We start from the raw sequence: 26,122 nt of genomic DNA, 5'->3' as shown, positions 1-26,122 counted from the left end.
TGCCCTGGGAGTGAGAGGTACTGGCTCCCATGGGAGATGAATGTTTGTAGTTGACAGAATTAACTGGTAAGCCCAGGTTTATCGGTTAATCATGTGGTCAACAACACGTTGATATCCCTAATACAGTGGACCTGAGTTTACCTAACATCTGCTTTATAGCTTCCTAATTCTGTTGGGCTAGATCCTCGAGTAGTGTAAATTGGCAGAGCCCCAAGGGCTGTGTCAATGTATGTCAAGTGAGGATAGGGTCCACTGACTTCAGTGGCTTCATTTCTGATTTATTATAATGTGAGATATGAATCAAGCCTTCAGACATAAAAATACATCTAAACAATCTAAAATACTACACAGAGAAATAAGCCAGGCAAGTATAGAACATTTTGAAAAGTCGACAAAATTTGCTGGGCATTTAGTAATTTGCTGTTTATTAAACAATAAATCAAGGTCCAACAAAAAAGATAATTTCTAACTGAATATTGTTTAGTGAAATGAAAGCCTGTCAAAAGAGTTGTTGGAGAGAACAATTAATTGATACAAATGTGAGTGCAAATTCTCTCTCAGCTTTAAAGCATGTCATTCAAAGTATACAACTTATGTGCACAATACAAATTTAATATATTTTCCTCAGTGACATTAAAAAGCATAGTTTATTATAAACTGAAGTAAAAATTAAAATAAAAAAGGTCACAGTTTTGTCATTGGTATGTGAAGGTTATTCCATGGGCCCATCCAGAGCTCCTCTTCCTCTGAGTGTGTGTGATCGCCGTGTGATTCCAAGGGCTCTCTGACATCCTCATTATCAACAACTGACTCTTGCTCTTCTGTGCTTTTCATTTTGTTGCCTCCAGGTTTTGTTGCTATTTTGTCAGCCCCTCTAGCAGTGGAGGCAAATGAGACACTAGATGGTCTTGTGGTCAGTTTGTCACTGGAAGATGGCCCCTTTGACAATGTGTTCAATGGGACATTCTCCTCATGCGTCACTGCTAGCTTGTCCAATTTCTTGAAGTGTTTCCCCAGTCTAACAGGGGATGTGGCTTTTAAATTATTGCCGAGACAAATGCGACGGGTTCTCACAACTGAGCCATTCTGCGCAATATAGATGTTGCCATTTACATTGTTTTGAATATTGGGGTGCTTAAGACGATTCCTCTGGCATTCTGGAGCACTGTCTTCTCCAGTTGAGCTGGTCTCATATTCTGGATCGACTACTAACTTGATCCTTTTCTTTCCGGCCCACTGGTTTGATAACAAGAGAGAGTTTATTAAATCACAACACAATTTATTCAATTTTCCCAGATGATATATTCTGCCTAGTATTCTGCCTACCTATATACATGCTTATTTTTATTTTTTCATTTTAATATATCAAGAGAGAGAGAGAGAGAGAGAGAGAGAGAATTTCCATTTAACTGTGCCTATTACTACCACATACTGCAACGTTAAACAATTTTCCCAATTCAGTGGAAGTAAAAATATTCAGAAATCTGTACTTAAGCTAGTACGTGCAGTTCAACAAAATATTAGCTATAGACTAGCTAAAGAAAGAAAACTCTGAAAACATTTTTGAGAGAACAGTTTAGAATTCGAAAACCATTATGGTATTTTTGCTAGATCCACATCCAGCGGTCATCAGATATGTTCCCATGAAAAGAAAGTGTTTCTTTGGAAACTTCATGGCATGACTGTACTGCATCTGGAGTGGGAAGCGAGGTGAAGGGAATGCAAAAGGGAGAAGGTGTTATCTGGTTTGTCAGGAAAAAGGGTATACCACTTTAAGAAGTAAAGAACCAACCACAGTGGGTCAGTCTGGGGATTCAACTCATCCCCCAAGGTGACCTGACTGGAAGGGAGGGGAGAGTATGTAGGAGTAAGCTGAGCAGGAAAAACCCTCTTTGCCCAGACCAACTCTCCTATCCTTGGAAGTGGCAAAATACCAGATTTGGTAAGATCCACTCTGGGTACAGCAATAGCCACTCCTTTCTCTGGGGAATTTGGAAGAAATTTTTCTCTTACTGTCAGATTTGCCAAGGCAGAGTGGGTTTTTTTTGTGCCTTCTCACATTTGTTTGGGGGGAGCATAAAAAGGAAGGTAGGCTATGATGTTGCAACTTATTACCATATTTTCCGGCGTATAGGGCGACTGGGCGTATAAGACGACCCCCTATCTTTTTAATTAAAAGATAGGGTTTCATCTTATACCCCAGTGCCCCTCCGCCTCCTTTGCTCCCGGTGTCCCTGGTCTGCTGGAGATGGTCCCCAGCAGACCAGAGGCACCGGGAGCAAAGCCGCCAGGAGCGCCTGGGCTGCCCCCCCCCCCCGCCGGAGCCCCTCCGCGGCTTTGAAAGCCTCGGGGGAAGCCGGCGGGGGGGCATCCCAGGTGCTCATGGGCTGCCCCCCCGCCGGAGCCCCTCCGCGGCTTTCAAAGCCGCCGCGGAGGGGCTCCGGCGCGGGGGCAGCCCATGCGCGCCTGGGATGCCCCCCCGCCGGCTTCCCCCGAGGCTTTCAAAGCCGCGGAGGGGCTCCGGCGGCGGGGCATCCGGCGTACAAGACGACCCCCGATTTTTGGGGGATGTTTTTTAACATCAGAGGTCGTCTTGTACGCCGGAATATACGGTATTTTAAGTGTGGGGCCCAGTGCATACATTCCACAGGAAAGGGATAAAAAAGATACAGTGCTCAGGTAAATGCAATGGAAAAGGATTTAAAGGAAGTGTTTGTTAAAGGAATAAGGAGGGAGTCACAGCTCCAATGACTGGCACAGCAGAGAGCCTACTTTATAGCGCACCTTAATCTTCCTTCAGGGAGGTGGATATTAAAGTCCCAGCAAGGAGATGGCTTGGGATGGAGAAAAGGGGAGTGCTGATAGAAGCTTCTTTGATACTATTGCAAAGATCATAGATTTACCTGCATTTTACACTTTTAGCTGCTGAGTAATCCCAAATAATTAATAGTAAAGTTGCAGCCTAATTAAACCACATTTAATCCTCTGTTCTTCTTCCAGTATGACAAGAAAATGGAAATTTTCCCTTCCAGAAATATGCTAACAAATTAATTGTGTACATAATGTTACAGCTAAACCAAAATCATATTTTGACAAAGCTACAATTTCTCAGTTGGTCATACATGGGAATAGAAAATACAACATAATAGGAATTCTTTATAACAGAAATTATAATGTATTGATGTAAAACTCTGAAGAAATGATTTGTTTCTGGTAATAACTATTGTTAACTTTTATATACTCTGAAAATCACTGGAAGTTTTCTTCTGGAATGTAAGGGTACTAAAGACTACCCTGTAATGTCAGCTCAGAGGTAGCATTTGACATTTTTACTTCATTGTAAAATGGAAATGACAGTGGCATTTCCATTTACTACATTGTTTTCATTTCTCAAAGGTAAAAGGCAAAGGTAAAAGTGTTGATAGTACCGATTAGACAAAATCGCCACATTATTCCTTTACACAGGACTTGATGTACCAGTTCATTACATTGGTATAAAACTGAACACTGAAATCAACAGATTTACACTGCTGTAATGTAACAGTTGTACGTCGGGCCTATATATTTTTTATATTTTCCATGGGAATCACAGAAGTTGAATTACGAACTTGTGACTTTGATTTAATTGTGTTCACATTATTTTAATTTATACCATGAATCTCATTAAAAAGCTGCCTCAATATAAAACCCAGCTATTATCACTCTTGAACTAATAGTGAAAGCTCCATATTTATTCAAGAATGTCTACCGTTAGCGTACACTATACGAGAGCTGACTTCTACAACGTGCATGTGCACACACAAACACACACACACACACACACACCAGAAAGAGAGAGTTTTAAAAAAACAGCAACTCATGCAATGTACAAACATATGGGACTTAACATGCTTTTGAATAACTAAACTGCACATATTACTTACAGGTCTCTATTCTACCTTTTCATTCTTACACATTTCTATAATTTTTCTCATACTTATATGTATTTTGGTGAATGGGAAAAGTGACTAGTTTCAAGAAAATAGAAACACTAAAGGTGTCAGTAGAGGGATGTAAATGAAAGTACTTTGAAAGTGCAAATGAAGCTGGGATTTAACTATCCCATGCTTCATTTGCATAATCACGTAATGGCACTCTTTCTAAAAATCGCTATTTCAAAATTGAAATTGCAGTCTAGACATGGTTCTTTCGAAAACAAAGTGCTTTTTCAAAAGATCCTGTAAACCTGTAAACTGCGTCTACACTGCGGTTTCAATTTTTAAATAGCACGTTTTTGAAAGAGTGCCATTACGTTATTATGCAAATGAAGCACAGGATATTTAAATGCCGGTTTCATTTGCACTTTCAAAGTGCTTCATTTACATCCTTCTGCCAACAGAGGGATGTAGTCTAGATGTAGCCTAAATGTGCAGTTCTTGGGGATCCAGATCTGAGTAAGAGGAAAGGGATAAATGATTCTCTATTCATTGCATATTACAAATATAGGAACACAAGCCTCCTTCTCAGTCAAAGACAACAGTGTAAGTTTTAATGTTAAATGTGTACCTTATAGTTAAGCAATAGAGAGAAAGCTTTTATTGGAACATACTGTGAGGAAATTTATTTGTTTCACGAGTGATACTTGAAACAGCATAGTCTGCTCATGCTCTGTGGCATAGTCTGTTGCCTACAAAGATACTACAGGTTAAACCTCTCTATTTCGTCACTCTCTGGTCTAGCAACATCCTGGTACAGCATGATTTTAGTTTGCCAGATATCCACTTACCATGGATGTGGACAAGTTTCCCGCAGTCTCATAAAGTTTTACAGCTACCAGTCCTAGCTCTCAGTGTTCTGTGCTGTTATTTAGTTCTAATTTACCCCTAAATGTGTTCTAAAATCCCAGTAAGCAGTGGAACTATTGGTAATTCTGGCAGACAATATTGAATTCCCTGCTCTGGCAAATTCTCTAGTTCATCACCATTGGATCCCCAGGTTGCTGAACTAGAGAGGTTCAATCTGTAGTCTCTATTCCTTTTGCTACTGGTTCAACAGTGCCACTGCACACTTGAGCGATGGTATAAAGAAAACATTTTCAAATTCACTTTCATGAAAATTAAAAAAAAATACATTGCAAAAGACTAAAGACAATAAGCTTACAACTGCTCCAGGGGAATCATTGTGGGAGTCACATGTTCTTAAGGAGATGTTTAATAATGCAGTTTCTAGTTTTCCTCACATTTTTTCCCACTGACTGAGGACTGTACCTTTCTGACATGGAATGGAGAAAATGAGCTACAATATATTAACTCAACTGAAGTTAAGGACAAACTCCCATTGACTTCAGTGGAGTCAGGATTTCACCTGACATATACAGTATCTAATTAGCACTAGCAGGCCCATACATATCCTTTATTTGAAAGAATGGACCATTACCTCTTCAAATATTCAGTCAATGGCAATCTCCATATTGCCAATATATCAGCGACAGGCAGGAAATAAGTGTGTGTCACATAGTTAATACACACAAGCCTGACCTAATTCCCTATTCATCTGAATGAACTGTCCATTAACACAAATGCCAAGAAAAAGTTTGACATATAAGAATTAACTTAATAGCAAGTTCAGGTATACTAGAAATTAAACTCCTTTCATCTTTCCACTATAGTAAATGAATTGTAGCCTTTGTGAGTCTCCCAGCTGTTAGATTTGTCAGCCTACCAGGTTTGTAGTTCACAATCCAGGTATTGAATCAAGAGAGGTGATTCATCTTTGATACTGTAAACTAACATTAATTGGAAGGGGGAATGGACTGACTATGAGCTTTTTTATATTGAATCTAACCTCCTACATAATCCACTGTTTGAGAAAGAGTGCAGTCCTTTGGACAATTAGGGTGTGTCTAAACTACATGGCTCCATTGATGGAGCCATGTAGATTAGGCTGATCGGCAAATGGAAATGAAGCCACGATTTAAATAATTGCGGCTTCATTTAAATTTAAATGGCTGCCATGCTGAGCCAACAAACAGCTGATCAGCTGTTGGCTCAGCGCGCTAGTCTGGACACTCCCGCGCCGACCTGAAAGCCCTTTATCGACCTCCCCGTTATGCCTCGTAGGATGAGGTTTACTGGGGAGGTCGATAAAGGGCTTTTATGTTGGCAGGGGAGCGTCCAGACTGCCCTGATCTGCCGACAAACAGCTGATCGGCAGAGCGGGGCAGCCATTTAAATTTAAATGAAGCCGTGATTATTTAAATCACGGCTTCATTTCCCTTTGCTGAACAAACAACTCTACATGGCTCCGTCGATGGAGCCATGAAGTCTGGACATACCCTAAGAGAAAAAAGTTCCTGCAGAATGAGTCTAGTGTATCTATCTATCTATCTATCTATCTATCTATCTATATATATGTATTTCAGCGTGTGGCATCATGCAGCAATAATTTATATTTGAAAACAAATACAACCTGAGCAGTTAAACTGGAGGCCTTCCTCCATTATCATGCCCACGCTGAACCACTGTATATGGACTGTAAATGTAGAGCTCTATAACTACAATTTCTATTCTGAACAGCATCAGATATTCCAGGTCAATGAATTGTAGAGAGCAAGTACAAAATTACAGGTATTCGGTTAGCTGGTCTTTTCTTGCCCTATCTTTCATATGGGTACGTCTACACTACAGTGTTAATTCAAGTTAACTTAATTCGAAATAGTTAATTCAAATTAAGCTAATTCAAATTAACGCATCTACACACAAAACCTATTTCGAAATAGCGTTTTGCTATTTCAAAATAGTGCATCCACACTGGGTGGACCCTGAACCAAAGTTAAGGCTGGCCAGAACCATCAGGTTAGGACTTAGTGTGTGGGGCTGCTGCCTGAGGCTAACTGAGCTCTGTGCTTAAAGGGACCCTACCTCCACCCCAGACAGACAGTTCTCAGGGTTCTCCACTTCCTTATCTACCTAAATGAGGGACAGCACAGCAGTCCTGCTTCGAGTGCCCTGTGTGCCCACACTCAGGACACTACAGCACTCAGCCACACGGAGCCAGAGCTGCCCCTGGGCAAACCGGTGCATCTTGTGGTGTGGTTGCCATCAGCCCGGCTGCACTTACTGCAGGCTGCCATCTGGGGGGTTCAACGGGGAGCTGTCAGGATCCAGGAGGCCCTGCGGGAGAGTGTCCACCCTGAGGAGCCCTCAGAGCCACCCCAGTCCTCCCCACTGGGGGGTTCGTGCCCCATTCCTCCCTCACGTCCTTCCACTTGCGCTCCCTGGCCCCCCTTCCTGATGTCAAACAAAAGACACGTATGTTCAAAAATAGAAACTGGATTTATTGAACAAAACTGGGAGAGGATGAACCTCTGGGGAGACTGGGAAAAGGAGGTGGGAGAGGGGAAGAGAGGCTGGGAGAGGGGAGGGAGAAACCTGGGAGGAGGGAGCTGGAAGGGGGAAGCCAGGGGAAGAAGAGGGAGGGGAAGCCCAGGGCTCAGGGTTGGGGGTCTTGCCAGACCAACCTGATTTTCTGCAAACCTGCTCCTGGGTTTACGTGTGGCCTTTGGTGGCCAGGCTGGCAGCTATCCTGCCATAGACGGCTGCATTCCTCTGTCTAGTGTGGATATTGCCCCCCCCCCCCCAACCTGAATAAGGTCCATGATCTCCACCCTGGAGCAGAAAGGCACTTGCCTTGTCCAGCCCCTCTCAGGCTCCTGGGAGCTGGCAGACTGCTCCTGGGGAGCGGTGGAGGGCTGGCTGCCAGTGGCTTGCTGGCTCATGTTTTGGGACCACTGGATCGGGGCTCCTGTGGCCACTGCTGGCTCTGGGCTGGCAGGCTTGGAGCTGGCACAGGCACTGTGGCCAGCATCAACCCCTTTAATGGCTCCAGGGATGGGGGAGAGGAGAGTAAGTTTTCCTGGTTGTGCCCAGAGTGGCCACCAGGGCTCCCTGGGAAGGGCTGGAGGTCCTCTATTTCGAATTAAGTGTCTACACAGCACTTAATTCAAAATAGCTATTTGAAATAGCGTTACTCCTCATAGAATGAGGTTTACCAAATTCGAATTAAGCGCTCCGCTATTTCAAATTAAATTTGAAATAGCAGTTTGCATGTATACACGATATTAAGTTAATTCAAAATAACCGCTGTTAGTTCAAATTAACTTTGCAGTGTAGACATACCCTATGTCTGTTTTTTTGAAATGTGGGAGGTGAGAGTATGCAACCCTTAGCCAAAAAAAGATGGTCTGTGTAAAAATTGCTGAAGTAGTATTGAACATTACCCATATTGTTCAATGACTGAAGACACTTTGCAGTTGGCAACTGAAACTTGTGACGGCAATGATTATATGAGTGCAATTTAAAAATGCTCATTTTATAGGTGAGGTTTTGGGAAAACAATACCTTTTTTCTTTATGAATTTCCATATCTTGTTTTTTCATTCAATTTTTCAAATGACTCCTGAGGGGATTCTGCATGGCTGCGCACCCACAGAACAACCCCCCTCCACTCCAGTGGAATTCCTCTGCTTCCATGCAGGAAACAGCAGGGAAGCCAAGGGAAGCTGCAGAGAGTAAGGGAGGCAGGGAATGACCATGGGTGCAGTTTTGGGAGGGGATTGCCTCCCCCAAGCAGAGGCAAGGCATGAGAGGGCAGATGGAATTATGTTTCACTGTCTCCTCTCATTTCTGCAAGTGCTGAACTGCCTAGCTGAAGAAAGCTGACTTGCTGACTCTACAGCTGAACACTGCCTCCTGGGTACTGAGCCTGTCATACTCCCTTCTGTGTGCTTGGAGCCTCCTTCTTTTCTATGCAGTAGTGAGTGCTGGTGGTGGAGGTGGAGGAAATGAGGTAGAAGCAGGAGTGGTGGGATGAGAGAAAGAGGCAGTAGAGAAGGAAGTGAGTGGACTAGGCCAGGGGGGAGTATGGGAAGAGGTTAAGAGAAGAAAAGGGATAGGGGAATCGTGAGGGAAGCAGAAGCCTGACAAGTGGCATCTCTTGGCAGTAGCTGGGGCTTCCCCATTAAGCAGGCCTAACGAACTCCCACCCTGACACGCCTGACCCTGCTATACTTGGGCTCCCCAATAAGCCAGAACCCCATTCTTCTGATCCCCCCAAGCAGCTGCACTTGGACCCCGCCTCCTCAAGCCCCACTCTCCCAGCACCTGGACCCTCCACTGAGTCCCCGCCCCACATCCAGACCCACTTGCCAACCCACATATCCCCACATCCAGACCCCTTGCTGAGCCCCAACCATCTTCTTCTGGGTCCCCTGTGAAGTTCATCCAGATCTTCCACTGAGCTGCCTGCCACATAGAAACACAAAGCCTCTGGATCCTTCTGGGCTAGGCCTGCCTACCTGGTGCACCTGACTCAGATGGGCAAGGCCCCAGAGTATTTCTGGGGCAGGCCCAACCTTTGCATTGTACCAGGGTGAGATGCAACCTCACTGCTGAGTCTCTGTATTGGGGGAAGTGGAGAACTTAAGCATGATCTCCCTCCTCAGTGCAGCCAGCGGCCTGCGATCCCCACTGCCATGCTGGAGCTACATTTATTCACAAATAAAATTTGCAGAATTTTAAAATACGGTATGCATAATGATTAATTTTGGGGGGATCAGAAATTGTTTTTTTTTTGGTGCAGGAGTACAAAATGTTCTCCATGAATTATTTGATATCCTCAAATCCCCAAAGCTTTGCCATTTTGACACATAGAATGATCTAGAGTCTACAAGAATGAACACAGAGATCAGGAATTCTAATCTTGGCTCTGCCACTGATGCCCAAGAATGCAGAGAGTAAGTCACTTCTTCTGACTCAGTCTTCCCTACCGTAAAATGGAAATGACAATATCCACATTCAAGGGATTATTACAAAAAAGAATAAACATATATGGAATTGAACATGTAGAGAAGTATTATATAAGTGCTAAATGCTGATTATCTTTATAATAATTCTTACTTTTTATTGTGGCAACTGCCTATCAGAAGTACAATATCAATTATAATATGGATTGCCTACTATATGCATAATTTTGTGACAAGCTAGCCATTACTGCTAATGTAATATGCAATAGTACTTTGTACCATGACTAGCACAGTAAAAAGGGAGTAAATTAAAGGACTGCTAATAAAACGCCTTTTTAATCAGAGGGCTAAAGTTTATCCAGGCAATAAAAGTGCATCCCATCCTGTTAGTACCTTTGTGTTAAAATTCTATCAATATATAATACACACCAAGAATTACATCTGAGTATTTTTACTTGAGAAATGGTATCTGCATAGCTTTCAGTGGAATTGAAGTATCTAGAGAGGATGATATGTTTTCATTTTGTTTCTAAAGTTTTAATCAAATCTGTAGTGTTCCTGAAAGACCACACAGAGGGCACAGCAAACAAGACCATTCCTTACTATAAAATGGGCACCTACTGTTCTCTTTTTTTAAAAGGATGTGGAGTCAGCAGCAGCCTCTGACTCAGATGCAGTAGTATCAGGAGTCTCCTCTGACTGAAGTTCGCTGTGTTTTGAGGTCTTTTTTCTCAGATTTTTTCTTTTCATATTGGAATCAGAACTTTGAAAATCAGAATCTTGGGAAGCATCCGTTTTACTAGAAAAAGTCTCACTTATAGAACTCTTTGTCCCTCTACTGCCTTTGGATGTAACACTATTTTCACTTTCAAGGCTTTTTGATACACTCCCACTGAGTGTTTCCTCCCTATCTTTAGTGTCTGTATCAATCTCTTCTGTGCTTTCAGCCATGCTACCTCCATCACTAATATCTGATTTTCTTCTGTTGCTCTGTTTACTGGAAGTAGTTTTTTGAGTGATGGAAGATGTTTCAGACATAGTCCTATTACTTATATTGTCACCTGCCTCATCAGGACTTGTATCATCTTGTTCCACATCTGATTTGTCATCTTCTTCTGATATCTCCTCTATTGTGTCTTCTATTTCAGTGCTAAGTAGGGACAGTTTGTTCTTGTAGCTGGATCCAGAACTGTTTCCAGAGCTTTTGTTTCTTTCACTAACTGATCCCTGAGAGCTAACTTCACTATCAGAATTCATTACTTCTGACCTGTCACTGGAATCCCTTGTTCCTCCACTGGATTTACTTCCCTTTCTTGACAGATCAGTTCTTTCACTAACTCTTCTACTACTGGAATCACTATACTCAGATCTGTTATAGGAACTCTGATTTGAGGATACCTTTGACTGCAAGTCATCTTCGTCACTGTCAGAGAGTTTTTTCTGAGAAGCAGAAACTTGAGAAAGGACACTTTTGGACTCTTCCTCATCTTCTACCTCTTCAGAGTGCTCAGATGCGTCATCTTCTGATTCATCCTGTTCATTATCTGATTTGGATACAGAAGGATCATCTTCTGAATCCTGTAAATCTTTCTCATTCTCTTCATCAGAGTCCACAGTACTTTCATTGGTTTCATCTTGGTCCAGTGTCACTTTCAAATAGTCTTTATCATCTGTCTGAGAAGCAGATATACTACTCTTTGTTGATGATTCATCATCTGAAGCAGTAGGTTTTATTTTTTTCTTCTTATCATAGTCATCAGAAACATCACTATCCTCTGGCTCACTTTCTGCTGTGATATTTATTGAAATTCCTGATTTTGTTTCATCTCTTTCAGATTCACTCACCCTCTGACTTTCAGAGTCTTCATCTCCTTTTTCACTTGCAGATAGTGAACTTTTGCTGACAGAGCTCTGAGATTTGCAATGCTTTTGAAATTTTTTGGAAACACTAATGCGTTTCAGCACATGACTTAGTCTTCTGGTTGTTGAAGGCCTATCATCTGCTGATTTTTGGAAATAATTTCCTTTGATAATCATGCTGTCTTCACTGTCTACTGGGCGAGATGACATCAGCTTGGCATAATTGGAATCTTTGCTACTGCTTTTTACTTTCTGCAGAATCATTGGGAATATCTTTGCTTTCTTCCATGGAGAATGAGCAGACTCAGTTGTTCCTTCTCGTTTGTTGGAATTTACGGCTATTCGACTCAACTGCATTACTGCTTTTAGTTTTCTTTTTCCCTGGATGGTCCTATATTCTCTTTGAGGACCACCTCTTAGCTCCATCCCACCACCTAAAACACTCCCTTCTATTTGATCCCCTGCTCTCTGGATTACAGTTCTGCCTGCAGGACCTTTGCCTGGACTCATTCCCTGAAAATTATGAAAATGGAATTTAATTACAATTTGAAAGACAGATATTAGGAAAACTTGTTATCCTAAAACACTTCAGCAGGAAGAGCACTAAAAGTTAATATTACCATGCAACATTTTTACTGGAATCAAAACCAGCTTACCTGTTATTGTATGTGTTTTTTATTTTTTTTTTTGTCAAAGCTTCTGGGACTGAAAGAAAAACTTTAATTTCTAGAATGGGCAATTAGTTCACAGTAATTTTACTCAGTTACTGTAGAAAAAACTGACAAACTATTACAGCTTCTTTTCTAAATAATATCATTTTGTTCAATATTGAGCTAGCCTACCATTTCTGAACATTAAATGTAAATATATATCTTCATATGAATTTTTTTCTAATTTTCACTTGACATTTTCATTTATTATTCTTACACTTGATTGCCAAACATTATGATAAATTATTGTAGTAACTGTTGTGTTCTTGCATAGTCAGTCACAGCCTATTAGTAACTGTTGTGTTCTTGCATAGTCAGTTACAGCCTATTATACTCAGTATAACTATTGAAGGTATAACTAATAAACCATTGTTTAGGAATATAATAGTAAATGAGGTTATATGCATTTCTTCCTGGATAAGAAATCCATGATCTAAGGGCAAATAATTCTATGTAGATTAAAAGCAACTTTATAATTTTTTAAAAAGGAAAGGAGATGATGATATGAAAACCATAATCTGAAAACCTTCCTTTTACTTGGAAAAAGAAAGTTTCTTCTTGATATATGACCAACCATCAGAATTTCAAATCTCAACCAGGTTTTATTGGATCTGTTATGCAGTGACTGGAGAGTCTTAAGTTGCCTATCTGGTGTGTGCAAAATAGTACTCTAAATAATCATGAAAAGAAAACCTGAAAAAGTTAAAAGACACTGCCTTATTACAGAATGCAATCAGCAGAGTTAATTACACTTACTTCTCCTTCAGCTGTGGATGCATGAGGACTGTAGTAATAGCTGCCATCATTTTCCACAACCACTTCACCATACTCATCATACATTCCAGTTGGAGATAACAATCGACGCCGACTCCCATATTGAGGCAACTCATACCTGGAAAGGAGAACTTTTCAGGTATTCTGCGTCTTTATATATATGTGTGCTTATGTGTATCTATATTTTCTCTCTCACACACAAATACACACCCTAAAGTGAAAGAGATTTCCTGTTCTCTTGTTATTGTCCACATATGAGAAATTGTTTATATTGAAAACAATTTAAAATTCTCTAAAAATCAACAGAAAAACTCTCATAGTTTCCAAAGGGTTTTGTATATGGACAAAGCTATTATGTATCCTGGATGAGTTAGAAGGCTTCCAAGTTTAGGCATCTCCTTCCAGGTACCTGTTTCCATATCTTGATTGTATTGGAGAGTAACTGCACCTCATCTGATGTGGGGAGAAGGGTATGTTGTTTGGAGGAAGACCATAATGGTTTATAACAGGGTGGGAGACAAAAAAGGCTTACAAACGTCTGCAGAAAGGAAGATGGGTGTCAGCTTATCAGCGCAGACTCATCCCTTGGGAATGTTTTGGAAGCTCATTTTCCATGCAGCAGCCCCTCTCCCCCACCCTTCCTGCACTGAAAGTGCTAATATCCAGTTGGATTAGGACCTGCTGTGGGTATTGCACTCATCACTCCTTTGTAGGGTAGCTGGGAAGGAATTTTTCCCACACCACTATATTAGCTTCAGGAGAGCAAGGATTTTTCACCTTCCCCATGGTGGTGTCTGCGATTGGTATGGCAGAAAGCCACCACCCTTTTTTATAGCCCACTTTAATATGTCTATGGGAGGGAGGTGTTTCAGGGCTCTTATGGCCCACCTTAACCCTCGTAAGAGGAACTGGATGTCAAGATATATGCTATGGGTTGGCTGGGGGACCTGAATGAAAAATGAAAAGAGCTGGCAGAAGCCCCAGGTAGTTATTTGAACAAACATGGATATCTTCCATGTAGCCCCTAAAAATTTAGTAAAAAAATTGCGGCCTGATTAAAATCCATATGAAGTGTCTCCAGTCCTCCTTCTGGTATAGCCAGACAACAAGGACTCGGTATTGTGGAAGCGCTCTAGGCAGCGTCTCTCTGATTAATCCCGTGTCACAACTCTGAATTATAAAGATCCCTTAGGCTTCCTGGATTAACCATAGAGATTGCCTATAGAATGCTTACAGCCATACAGATATGACTAGAGCACAAAGCAATCCAAAGCAGAATGGCTCTATTTATGCTGTTAACCTAGCCACATCTATACTCACATGGCTGTTCAAGAAGCACACTATGAGCAGAAAATGAAATGACTGGAATGGACGCACAGAGTAGAGAGCCACAGAAAGGGAAGTCAGAGAAAATTATTTCAAAGAAACAAATGTATGCAAATAAAATCATATTCACAAAATGAGAAAATTAGGTACTACCCTCATTTGCATAACACAGACTTATGCACGTTCTGGGAGAGGAGATTAGGAAAGTCATGTACTACACTCTGGATCTTTGTATGAGGAGAGTTTTGCTCATGGTATGTAAATATTTGCATGTAGAAGATAAATGTAATCCTCAGGTTTTTCTAGAATCCCAAAGAAAATGAGATTTTCCATACTGAATGCTGAAATAATAAAAATGCTAAGCCTGTAAAGTTGTGTTTGCAAAGTTATACAGGAAAACTAAAAACATACCCATGTTCATAACTGTAGTAATCTTGCCCATAGAACTCTTGGCCAGGATCAATTCCGGATTCCATAGATAATTCCTGTGAAACAAAAACTGACTGAATGGAAATACTTACACACATAGTGATGGTTATAAAGTATTCAGAAAAAAAGTATTGCAAATTGCATGCAAGTAATAAAAAAGACAAGAACTACAGGGAGTATTTTTTATCAATATCATTTGTCATTTCAATAATAATATTCACAGGTGACCATGTTGTTTTTTCTCATGTCTGAGTTGGGATGCTGGTGAAATCATAATTCAAAAGGCTTCTGTGATGCTGAAAAAAATCTGTCAAAAACTACAGTTGGCACCTTCAGTAATCGAAGGCCAACAGGAACTATGAAAGATTTATTTTAAGTGATACAACCCTATAAAATGTACTATAGCGAAAGCTCTAATGGGTAAAAGATACACATCCTTTTGCACACTGGGAAGGGTGGCAATCTTATTTAGTTGTACTTTACAATAACTTTAATCAGCGTAAATGGCTCATCACAAATATATTGTCACTTTTCTCAATTTTCTTTTCTTGCCTTTGAGCCCCATACCTGTTCATAGGACTGCAAATGAAGCACCCCTACTCTAAAATGTAGAATATTTTCTTTGCAGTTTTTGTCAGGCTCTATTTCAGATCACATCATCTGTTGATGCAATCTTCATTTTTATGAACAATTATTATTAGCAGTACTGGATTAGAAGGAATCGTTTTGTTTATATCATATAAAAATACCATTGTACCTTTTAAAAATCTTCACAGCTCTTGGGATGTTACGGATAAGATTACTGTCTTGCAAGGTAAAATGTTTGTGAAAAACAAAGACATGAAAAATTGGACTGGATCAAGGAGGGGGCGGTGGCAATCTGCTATCTTTGTATTCTCCTGGTCACCAGGGAACCTGTCCTGCTCCCAAAATAAATTAGAGCACCCTCAGAGCTGTTCTAGATTACTTTTTATTTTCCCGTGGTTCCTGGGAGTTGCTACGATTGCCAGAGATTGTTGGAGTTGCCATGCCATGCCATCCACCCCTCCATACCCTATGTCAACTGTATTAGCTTTACTCAACTGGTGGTTCCTGTATGCCAGAGGAATTTAGCTGGCAATACAGGTCAGTTTTAAGGCAGCTCTGTATCACTAGTATAGCGCAAAACAGCTTTATTGGGGCCAAGGAGCTAACTCAAAGGACTTGCTCTTGCTCCTGCTGAAATTAATGGGAGTTGTTCTATTGTTTACACTGGAAGCAATATCAGGTCTAAGTGATTTCAACTGAAGGCATCAAGGATATAATCCAGATCCTTCATTACACTTCACAACCCTTTTATTATTTTTAGGAAGAAACCTGCTTATCACATAGCTTAGAGTAATAATAACTAACAGACTAGCATCGGAGAAACCAGATAAAAATGTGATACAATTTGAACCTCTCTAGTTTGGCACCACTTGGATATGACCAAGGTTCCCTGTAAGCTGCACACTTGTGCAGGCATGCAACCATTTTCTGAGCCCCGTGCAGTGGTTCAGAGCTCACTGTGCAGGAAGGGAGCTCAGCTGATCTGCCGGGGAAGAAGGGGCAGGGAACTCTCCCTCTCAGAGAAGCAGAAGCAGTAGCAGCTGCTGCCTGCTATAAATGGAGAAGCTGGCTCCAGCCTCTACTCCAGGGCTGGGTAAAAGATGATATATAGGCTGGATCCAGCCACGAGAGCCTCAGCTGGCTCCCTGCCTGTCCCACACGCATTTGGCACTCAGGAAAGCTGGGTGCAGGGCCACGTGTGCTTGTGAATGCTGAGAGCCTGGAGGGAAGGGAGACAGGCTTCTCATGCTGTGCTTACCTCAGTAGTTCCCATTAGCTGGTTTCAACCAATAGGAGCTGTCTTTTTGCAGGACAAGCAGTATGTGAAGTGCCCCTCCTCCCTCAGCCCCATGGCTCACAGCATTCAGCTCAGAACAATAAACATGACTCCTGCAGCTTCCCTGAGCATGTACAGGGGCTGCAAGACTGGGACCCTGGCTTAGGAATCTGCTTGGCTGTTGGCTGGGAGCCAGGAAATATCTCCCAGACAAAGCCTATCTCTGGCACCCCAGCTCCTCCCTCCCTTTCCCAACCCTCTGCTCCCTTTTGCCCTCATACCCCACGTAACCCAAATCTTCTGCACCCCTGCTCCAACCCCCATACACCTTCCCAGACACTGCATCCTCTCCTACACACCTCCTCAGGTCACAAACCCCTCTCAGACCTTGCACCCCAATCTGCTATCCCTGGTCACAGCCCAAAACCCTGCTCCTCTTCTTGCATTCCTGTCCCAGGTCACAACCTCCTCCCAGGCCCTGCATTCCCTCTACACCCTCATCTGCTGCCCCAGATCACAATACCCTACTTTACCCAAACTCCCTCCCAGATCCCACACCCTAATCCCTTACCCCAAGTGCCTTTCTGCACCCAGTTTCCATCCCAGACCCAGATCCACACACCCTCTCCATTAATATAATGAAAGAGTGCAGCCCTCGACCACTTACCAAGTTCTTGGAGTGCTCCCCCCACCCCATGAAAAAATATTGTCCACGCCTGTGTTAATGGCTTAAGGTAAGAAAGAAAAAGATTCTTTTAATAGAATTTTTTTGAGTTTGCAGATATCTAAAACTCTGATCTTAATGATTTTTTTATAAAAAACTGTGTTACATGGTAAACTGTATTACATTAAGGCCAGATCTTTGCTATCTGGTAATGTCCTAGCATTTATGAGTCCAAAGTAGCAAGTATTAGGTGTGATGCCAGCTGTTTTGTAGGATGAAACCTTATTTGCAAGATCTTTGAAACATGCATCTGTCTGTTAGAAAGGATGATGATACATGTACTCAAAGGTCTCAGAGGAGTAGCCATATTCATTTGTAAGTAAAAACAAAACAAATAAAAAAACAATGGTGCTATAGCACCTTAGGCTAACAAAATTATATAAATAGTATCATGAGCTTTCAAAGTAAATAAACATAAGCATTGCTCCTTGTTAATTATCCCTTGTTTTAATATATTTTCTTCCACATTTATGGACTATTTAAAATATATATTTAGATCTACAATTTTTGTTTGTAGTGGTGGGCGAACATCCAAACACTACCTCAATATTGGTGTTGCACATAAGAAAATTCTACCTCCAAGGATGGAAAATCTTAGTAAGATTGCTGGATATGACTGGTGCCAAGCCAGAGAATTTGCCAAACCATGGGAGGTCAATATTGTCTACAAGCATTACCAACTTCCACTGATTACTGGGCTCTTGGAAGACATTTAGGAGTAAATTAGAACTAATAACAGAACAGAACACTGAGAACCAGGACTGGTGGCTGTAAACAACATTTATGGGACCATGGGAAACTTGGCCACACCCATGATATGTGAAAACTGGCTAACTAAAACCATGCTGGACAACAGATGTTGCTGGACCAAAGAGTTCCAGACTAGAGAGGTTCAATTCAATTATTCTATTTATTAATCTTTAAAGAATTCTAGAAAACTTTTCAATTGCTGAAGTCAACATTAATGACTAATAGAAGTAGGAGGATAATTCCAAAAAATAGTCATAAGGCTGAGTGCCTCGGATATTTAGTTTAAACTAAATAAATGGGATTAAAAGTCTAGATATTTTTTCTTTTACAAAATAAACATATTTTCTTTAATGGTGACAAAAATTCTTCCTGGAAAATAGAAATTTAGATCAGAAAATAATGAAAAGGCTGCTTTGAAAGTTAAAGAACAGTAAGGAAAAATTTTAAAAAAATAGTACCTCTGGTCTGAGAAGAGAGGGTCTCAACAATTGCTGTTGATGACAAAGATAATTAGAAACAGAAAGATTAATCAGACAGTGCTAGATAGCAGAACAGATAATTTATGTTGAAACTGAAAAGTTTGAAGGAGATTCTCCAAGCACTGTTCTATCAGTATTTTTAATTTCAGAATAGCCAAAATACTTCAATAATCATTGAATACTTTTTAGTTACATTGTAAATAGAGAACCAGGTAAAACATATATCAGTAAAATCAGTTTAAAATAGTGGCACCCGGCTTATGCAAATGAAGCCCAGGAAATTCAAATCCCGGGCTTCATTTGCAAGTGCGGTATGCCTACATTACCCCTCTAGTTCGAACTAGCGGGGTAGTGTAGACATACCCCTAGTTACTAGGAAGTTTCTGTTAGAAAGCTCAAGTAAATTGTAATACAGTGCTTTGTTTCAATAACAATGTCATCACGTTCTCTATTTCCCTCTGTGGTTGCTGTCTTCTGTATATTTGGGTACTGATTTGGCCCTTTTCATCACAGTATCAGAACATCTCACAATCATTAATAGATTTAATTATCATAGTAGCCCTCTGAAATAAGGAAATACTATTCCCTTTTTACAGTTAGGGCATTTAGTTATAAGGTAGATTAAAAATGTGCCTCAATTTAGAACAAAGTTTATAGTTGACCTAGGGCTTGAACCTAGTAGGACCAAGTTCCACTCTAGCACCCTATTCACTGCACCGACTTTTCTCTTTTGTAGAGGAAGACAAATAGTTTTATGTAGTTGGTTGAACTATATAATTGCTAAAAACTGCATCTTCTGTTCTGCTGCACGGTGTACAGAATGACAAAAACATGCTACTATCTGAGAAAGAACAAGTAGGATCTGTACAGAGTCTAACAGCAGCTACATATGATTATCCTGTGCTACCTCATAGCTAAATGCGCCTAATAATGGCGGTTACATTACTGAACTACTGTGTGGCTCAAATTATTTGAACTAAGGTCCTTCCTCAGTGCTTCAGATTTTGCTGATTTTACTTTTTTGATCCCTGGGGAAGCAGATAGGGCCATACTCATGGGTCAGGGCCAGAAGTGGGGTTTGTCTGGTGAGGAGGCAGGTTTCAGCCTTCTACTCCCCTCGTGACTCCAGATCTTCAGCATGGCCCTATTTAATTCCGCAGAGCAATGTGTAACCAAGATCACATAGAGCAGCTTAAACCTCTTGAGTGCTGCAGAGGGCTGCCCCAGTTGCTGGGAGTACAAGGGTGCTGAGCATGATCCCATGCCAGCCCATTGCCCTTTATTTTCAGTTTTTATTACTTTTTTCTTTTTAAAATGTTTAAGCCTAATAACTTTCCATGATATAAAATAAATGAATTGTAAAAACAGAAAATGATAGTTTTATTTATAACTTACTTTACATGTTGCAATTTACAATACCTACCGCACATATGTAACTTGGGGCAGATGCTCCCATCCTTCCTCAAGAAGAGCAGTATCTTATCAGACAAGTAGTCCCACTGAATTTAGGGATTATTTGTATAGTAAGAGACTCATGTGAATTTATATGGAAAAAAATTAAGTCTTTTTGGAAAAAGCAGGAAGTCCTGCAACTTGCTATATTCACCCCATCAGAGCAGACACATGAATGTTGTCCTGCAGAAGGAGTAAATCACAGCAAGGTAGTGATTTTGCAGATGCTAAAGAGCATAAGGAGCTGAATACACTGTTCTTGAAGGTCCTGACATTAACAGCTTTGACCCAACTTTTCATATCAATCTTCAGCCTTTGAAGAAAATTAACTTATATTAATGCAAACTTTCAATTTATTTTAACATTTCAATCAAACTAATAGATTTGAAGAGAAAATCTCTGTGTTGTAAACAGCTGAAGAAAAAGTGCTGGAAATAAGAAGCTGTACATTCTCTTCTATCAAACTGTTTTAATAATATAGTTGGGAAATAGCCTTACCTCTTGCTGTGCATATCCTCGCCTAAATTCAGAAAAAGAAAAACATAACATTAGTACACAGCTCTAATAGTATGTAAAGATGCTGTTCATATTCACTATTTTCATGGAAGAGAGGTAGAGAAATAATGTCCTTGAAAATGTTACTAATATGGTAAGGAATATTTACCTAATAATACAAAATAAGTGGGTCTTTTAAGACAAAACAAATGCCTGGACTTACATAACTATATTTCAGGAAGAGTATTAGAGCCATGTGTTGTTTAGTGCTGCTTCTAGAGTCCAACTGAGTCAGAAAGTCAGTGCACTGCTACAATAGAATATGGATGGGGAGAGGCAGCACACACACACTACATGGTGCCACTGGTCAAATCCCTTGCCCACATATTTCCTTTCTTTTCACAGTGAGGTATGGATTCCTGCCATAGAGATCTTCATAGTGGCACAGAGAAGGTGAAAAATTCTCTGTTTTGTACTCTTTCAGCTGATAGACAGTAGGCTTTTATTTTGTTTTTGGCTTTCTGCAATGATGCAGGACTAGCTAGAGTTTAGCCTTGAGCTTCTATTGATAATTTCCACTAATTATATTAATATTAAAATTATATCTACCCTAACATTTCCACAGTGTATTATAGTCTTTCAGCTAGCTATGGTTTATTTTTCCACAGGCTTTGTGCTTTTGATCTTATTGGAATATTTGTTTGTTTGAATTCATATTCAGTGAACCAGACATATAATGGAAACATTGTCTTTAAGTCTGTCAATTTTTATACTGTCACGTTTCATTCCAGGAACTTTAAATAGTTCGGGAAAAAATACTGAGCGACATTTACACCTTAACATTGCTATTTTGAGATACAGCAGGTAAATGCTCAGAACTGTGTTGAGCTTAAACTAGTACATAGATATCAGCCTAGGAAAACCATTTAATTAGTTAAGAAAAAAGTAAAGAACAGAATGGAAGATCTCAATCTTTAATATCATTATTTGTAAAGCTTTTCTATTAATATTCAGCACATGTTGTTATCAGAGTGAATTATTGCAGTTGTTCCTATAAGTAATGAAATGAAGATTTATCACCAAAAGATGATCTGTCACTTTCCAATGCCTGCATGAGCAATACTGTATTAGGTTTCCTTTTAGCTTATAACAGTCTCTAGAAATTGAAGGTATTGAGTTGCAAGCAGGATAAGAAAGCCTATTAAACTTAATTGCTCTTGAGTGGTCAATGCAGTACAGATTAAAAGTGGAAGTAATAAAAGTAAGTTAATACTTATTTACTCTTTGAATTCAATTTACTGAAAATATACCTATATTTTATAATCAAGCTTTTGAGAGAAGTGCATAATGTTCCTCCTACTATTAATGGTTGGATGTTTTCAGAAAAAGAGGCAAAGCTTTCTACTAACTTTCATTTTTCTTGGTATTTCACTCTACAGCATAAGGTTTCATTATAAAAGGAAAGACCAAGGTGAAATTACATGTTCCATTCCCGTTAAATAATTTTAAAAATCCCCCAGATGATCTGTAATAATGTCTAGATAAAAAGTATAATCTGGTTTCCTGGCTTTCAAGCTGACAGATGCCCTCAATTTAAAACAAAAGGAAAAACAAGGGAAACAGTACTAATGATGAAGTATGCTAATACCAAAACATACACAACATTTACAATGCTATAGTTAAGGATTACAATGAAAGTGAAGTTATGGGCATAAATAGTATACCTACCACTGCTCGATATTGCTACTGTAATTCAAAAATTTTTTGAATTGCCTTTAACTCTGCCATATCCAGGGAACGCATCTGCTTTTTTGGGTCAGTTTCTGAAAAAGCAGATGTGTTCTTTCGGAAGCCCTGTATTCCTCATTTTATGAGGAATAAGGGCTCTTCTGAAAGAGAATGTTTTCCCCACATTTGGCCTGTGTAAATGGCGAAATGTCAGAAAAGCCTCTTCTGAAAAAAGAATTGTAGTCCAAAAAAAGAACTACAGTGTAGATGTAGCCTAACAGAAGTTATGTATTTGCTTTAATCCTTCTGAATGTTGTATTTTGTTAAAGGTATTTATATTTCTTCTTGTATTCAAGGCAAAAGAGAGATCAAAATCAAAACACCCTAAATACTAGTTAGAATTAGGAATTATTTTTATCTACTTTTTTTCTTTTGAGGTGAAACGTTTCACTCAGTTCAAAACTACGAAGAAAGATTTTTTTAAAATGTCATAAATAGACATTTTTAATCCAACTGCTCAGTGGCCAGACAGTATCTCTTACCAATAACATACCATTGATTGCTATTTCACTACCTTAGAATCTGAAAAAAAATTGATTGACTATGATTGTGGGTTTTTTTTTAAAAGTAAAATAAATAAGTACATAGATAAATAAATAAATTAAATACAATTTAGAATGGTGAGAGTTAAAGGAATGATGAAGGCAGAAACCAGCTCTGAGTGCTTGATGAACACCATACCCTTTTTTACCTGGTTGGGAAGGAAATGTTAGTTATTTATGGAATCAATTCACATCTTCAATTGATACTAAGGATGGTCAAGGTGGTACAATAAAGAGCAAATGCAGACCACATGTTCAGTGTACAGTTATGTCTATGTAGGGTAGCTGACAGATTTGCCAGACCCCTGAGCAGGGTGTGAGGGTGTCCAACTCTGCTGTCTTCCAAAGGGTGTGGCCTTGAGTGAAAGGGGAGGGGCTGGAGCAGCCAGTCTTCAGCACTAACTGGAGCATGCTGTGCTGCAGACCTTGCATAGCACAGCATTCTGTTGGCAAAATAAAGACCCCAGGGCTGTGGCCACCACCTTTGCCACAGTAGTGACAGCTGTGGCTGGGAACCCCAGGCCCTCTTGAATTGCTGGACCCCAGGGCAGTTGTCCCCTTTGCTCCTTCCTCCCTTCCCCCATCAGGACATCTGATCCTAAGGAACTAATTCAAGGACCATGGCAATTAAGTTAATAGGAATAACTTTTTATCAAAGTCTTTTAAATTTGTTTTAGAGACTTTTCAGTAATTGATTATTATTATATGTAATAATCAATAAACACTAGCATACAGAGGACTCGACTGTGACTGGGGCTCCATTGTGCTAAATGCTGTAAAAATACACTGTAAGAGACTGTCCCTGTCCCTGAAAGACTTTATAAACTAAAAAGAAAATACTGTCAAAAGGATGGGAGCGGATAGAGACATTTGTGCTTCTTATTGCTCTAGATTTCCACTTAATCATTGCATAGGTTTGGAATGGTAAAAAAAAAGTCATTTTTCAAAAAAGGACCTTCACAGAAAAATACACTGAAGTATATTGCCAGCTACTGCCAATAACCTTAGCTGACTAACAAAGGTTGCCGACAGATATTCACTTTAATGAAAAAGAATATAATTTAAAAAAAAATCCCAAACATTAAAACTTTTAGTATTAAGAGGGGTTCTCCAAAATGATGAAGAAAGCACCACATGTGGGTGAAGACCTAATGTATATGATATTTTCCCTAAAGATTCGTTTGAGCTTGGTTGGATTAAACTAAAAAATGAGAAATTAAGGAAGGTCACACATAATCATAATTTAATAAAGTTTGAAGAAATTTACTATTGGCCAGATTTTGAAAAGTGCTGGGCACCAGCAACTCCCACAGACTTCAGAGGGCAGAATGGGCAATACTGCAAAGCAGGTCAATTTATCTATATAATATACTTCATATAAGTGAATTAAAGCTCTGATTCTGCAAAGACTTACACATGTTCTTAACTTGTGCACTATCACTAGTTTCACTGAAATCAAGTTAAGCACTTTGATAATCTGGATCAGGGATTCAAATCTACTCAGTACACCACTGTAATACAGCCTACACACCTGACCAAATGCAAAGCATTGCAATGTACAAATAGGTCATTAATCCAGTTTTAAGACAGACAGCCCTGCCTTTGTTTGGTTTGTCCCATCCTGTACTGATATAAAACCAGATGTAGCTTCATCCAACATCATGCATAATGCATGCCATTCTGAAGAGTGCAGCACTCCACCCTGACTCGTGTGACCTGAACACAAACTGTTGGGGCAGGGTCACACAGATGGAGTGGTTCTTGCCATTCCACAAAGTTCTGGAATGTCTGGTATTCTGGAAATGTGTTAGTGGCCATCCTCGTGTTGTGGGTTATTCCCATGATATATCCTGAATTACTGGTATACATCCATTCTATATTTAAACCTTATAGGCTTCTTTTGTAATTGTCTGGTTGTAAGTGGAAACTTGCTGTGGGTGCTGCAATGGTAATAGTCACTGAGAATTTAGCACTGTAGGCAACAATTGAATCCTATAAAATATTAAACCTCTATTACAAGAAAAATGGATTGATTATCAAGTTACCTACACATTTTGCTATTATTGCTGTTCATTACATACATTGGATCTAAAATCTCACACACTCTGACAGGAGACTATATTAGGCATAGAGTATTTCAAATGTATCAGCAGAATTTATGTGCTGAAGTTCACAGTTTGGCTCTGGGACAAAAAAGGAGAAACTACTTTCAGCAATTTTGTATTGAAACATCCATACTTATGCCAGATGCAGTGAAAAGAAAAGAAAAGAAAAGAAAAGAAAAGAAAAGAAAAGAAAAGAAAAGAAAAGAAAAGAAAAGAAAAGAAAAGAAAACTAAATACCATGAAAAGCTGGCTATTTCTAGGCAGTTAGCTAAGTACTCTCATAATTACTTTTCTGTGTAGAATGGATAATATTTCACATGGACAAGTTTTAAGTTTTCCTTCAAGTGCCTGCTCCTTTCCCGATTGCATTGAATTAAAAATGACACTTTTTATCTAACAAGATTATCTAGGATTTTGGCAGAAGAAAAAAATAAAACTTAGCATTGAGCTACATTGTTTTTATGCCAAATCTTCTTACACTTACCATTTGCTTCAAAGGACAAGCTAATTGAATATAACTGAAATACTTTAAGTGTGTGTTTAATTTAAATTAATGCTACCCATATTATATACATATTTTACAGAAACTTACAAAATGTTTTCTTGATCACACTGATCAGAATGATTATTACATTAAAAGGTAACCAAAAATGTTATTGATGGAAAACTTTGAGCTCGTTAATATGAAATACGATTAAAGAGGTACTTTACAAGCATTTACATTAAATGGTTTATAAAAGTGAAGACCCACAATATGAAGTTTCAAAATAAAAGGAAGCAATGGAAGGCATAATGTAGATAACAAAAGGAGGACAATAAGGTTGACTGACAGATAAATAGAAAAACTTTTATCAAACCTACATGAGATGAAAGCACGTAACCAGTGAAGAATGCTATACAATCGCCTATAGATTGACATGATACACAATTGTCACAACTTTGTCTTGTTATTGCTGAGTCTGTTTTCTACCATCATTTGCATTTCTGTGACATCCAACACTGTACGGTAAAAGTTAGAGTTCTCCCATGATGTACACTTTATGG

At 39.6% G+C, this 26,122-nt stretch overlaps 1 protein-coding gene across 18 annotated transcripts in view; it reads right to left on the bottom strand.

Annotated features, from left to right (window-relative positions):
- Window positions 1–406: 406 nt before the first annotated feature.
- PCDH15 (protocadherin related 15) overlaps window positions 407–26,122 on the bottom strand; it is a 1,467,631-nt gene continuing 1,441,915 nt past the window's right edge. For 17 of the 18 annotated variants that reach the window (XM_075935032.1, XM_075935037.1, XM_075935036.1 and 14 more), the window contains 5 exons: window positions 20,647–20,668; window positions 18,676–18,708; window positions 14,862–14,935; window positions 13,107–13,242; window positions 407–1,236 (listed from right to left, as the gene is read on the bottom strand). In XM_075935032.1, coding sequence (XP_075791147.1) covers window positions 685–1,236; window positions 13,107–13,242; window positions 14,862–14,935; window positions 18,676–18,708; window positions 20,647–20,668 — 817 coding nt within the window. In that variant the 3' untranslated portion in view covers window positions 407–684. Of the gene's footprint in view, window positions 1,237–10,530; window positions 12,154–13,106; window positions 13,243–14,861; window positions 14,936–18,675; window positions 18,709–20,646; window positions 20,669–26,122 lie in introns of all 18 variants that reach the window. The other variant, XM_075935045.1, reaches the window with a different exon arrangement.

Source organism: Pelodiscus sinensis, chromosome 8 (genome assembly GCF_049634645.1).
Source record: "Pelodiscus sinensis isolate JC-2024 chromosome 8, ASM4963464v1, whole genome shotgun sequence".
Classification (NCBI taxonomy): Eukaryota; Metazoa; Chordata; order Testudines; family Trionychidae; genus Pelodiscus; species Pelodiscus sinensis.
Note: the sequence above shows the minus strand (reverse complement) of the source record. Positions and strands in the feature narration are given on the sequence as shown.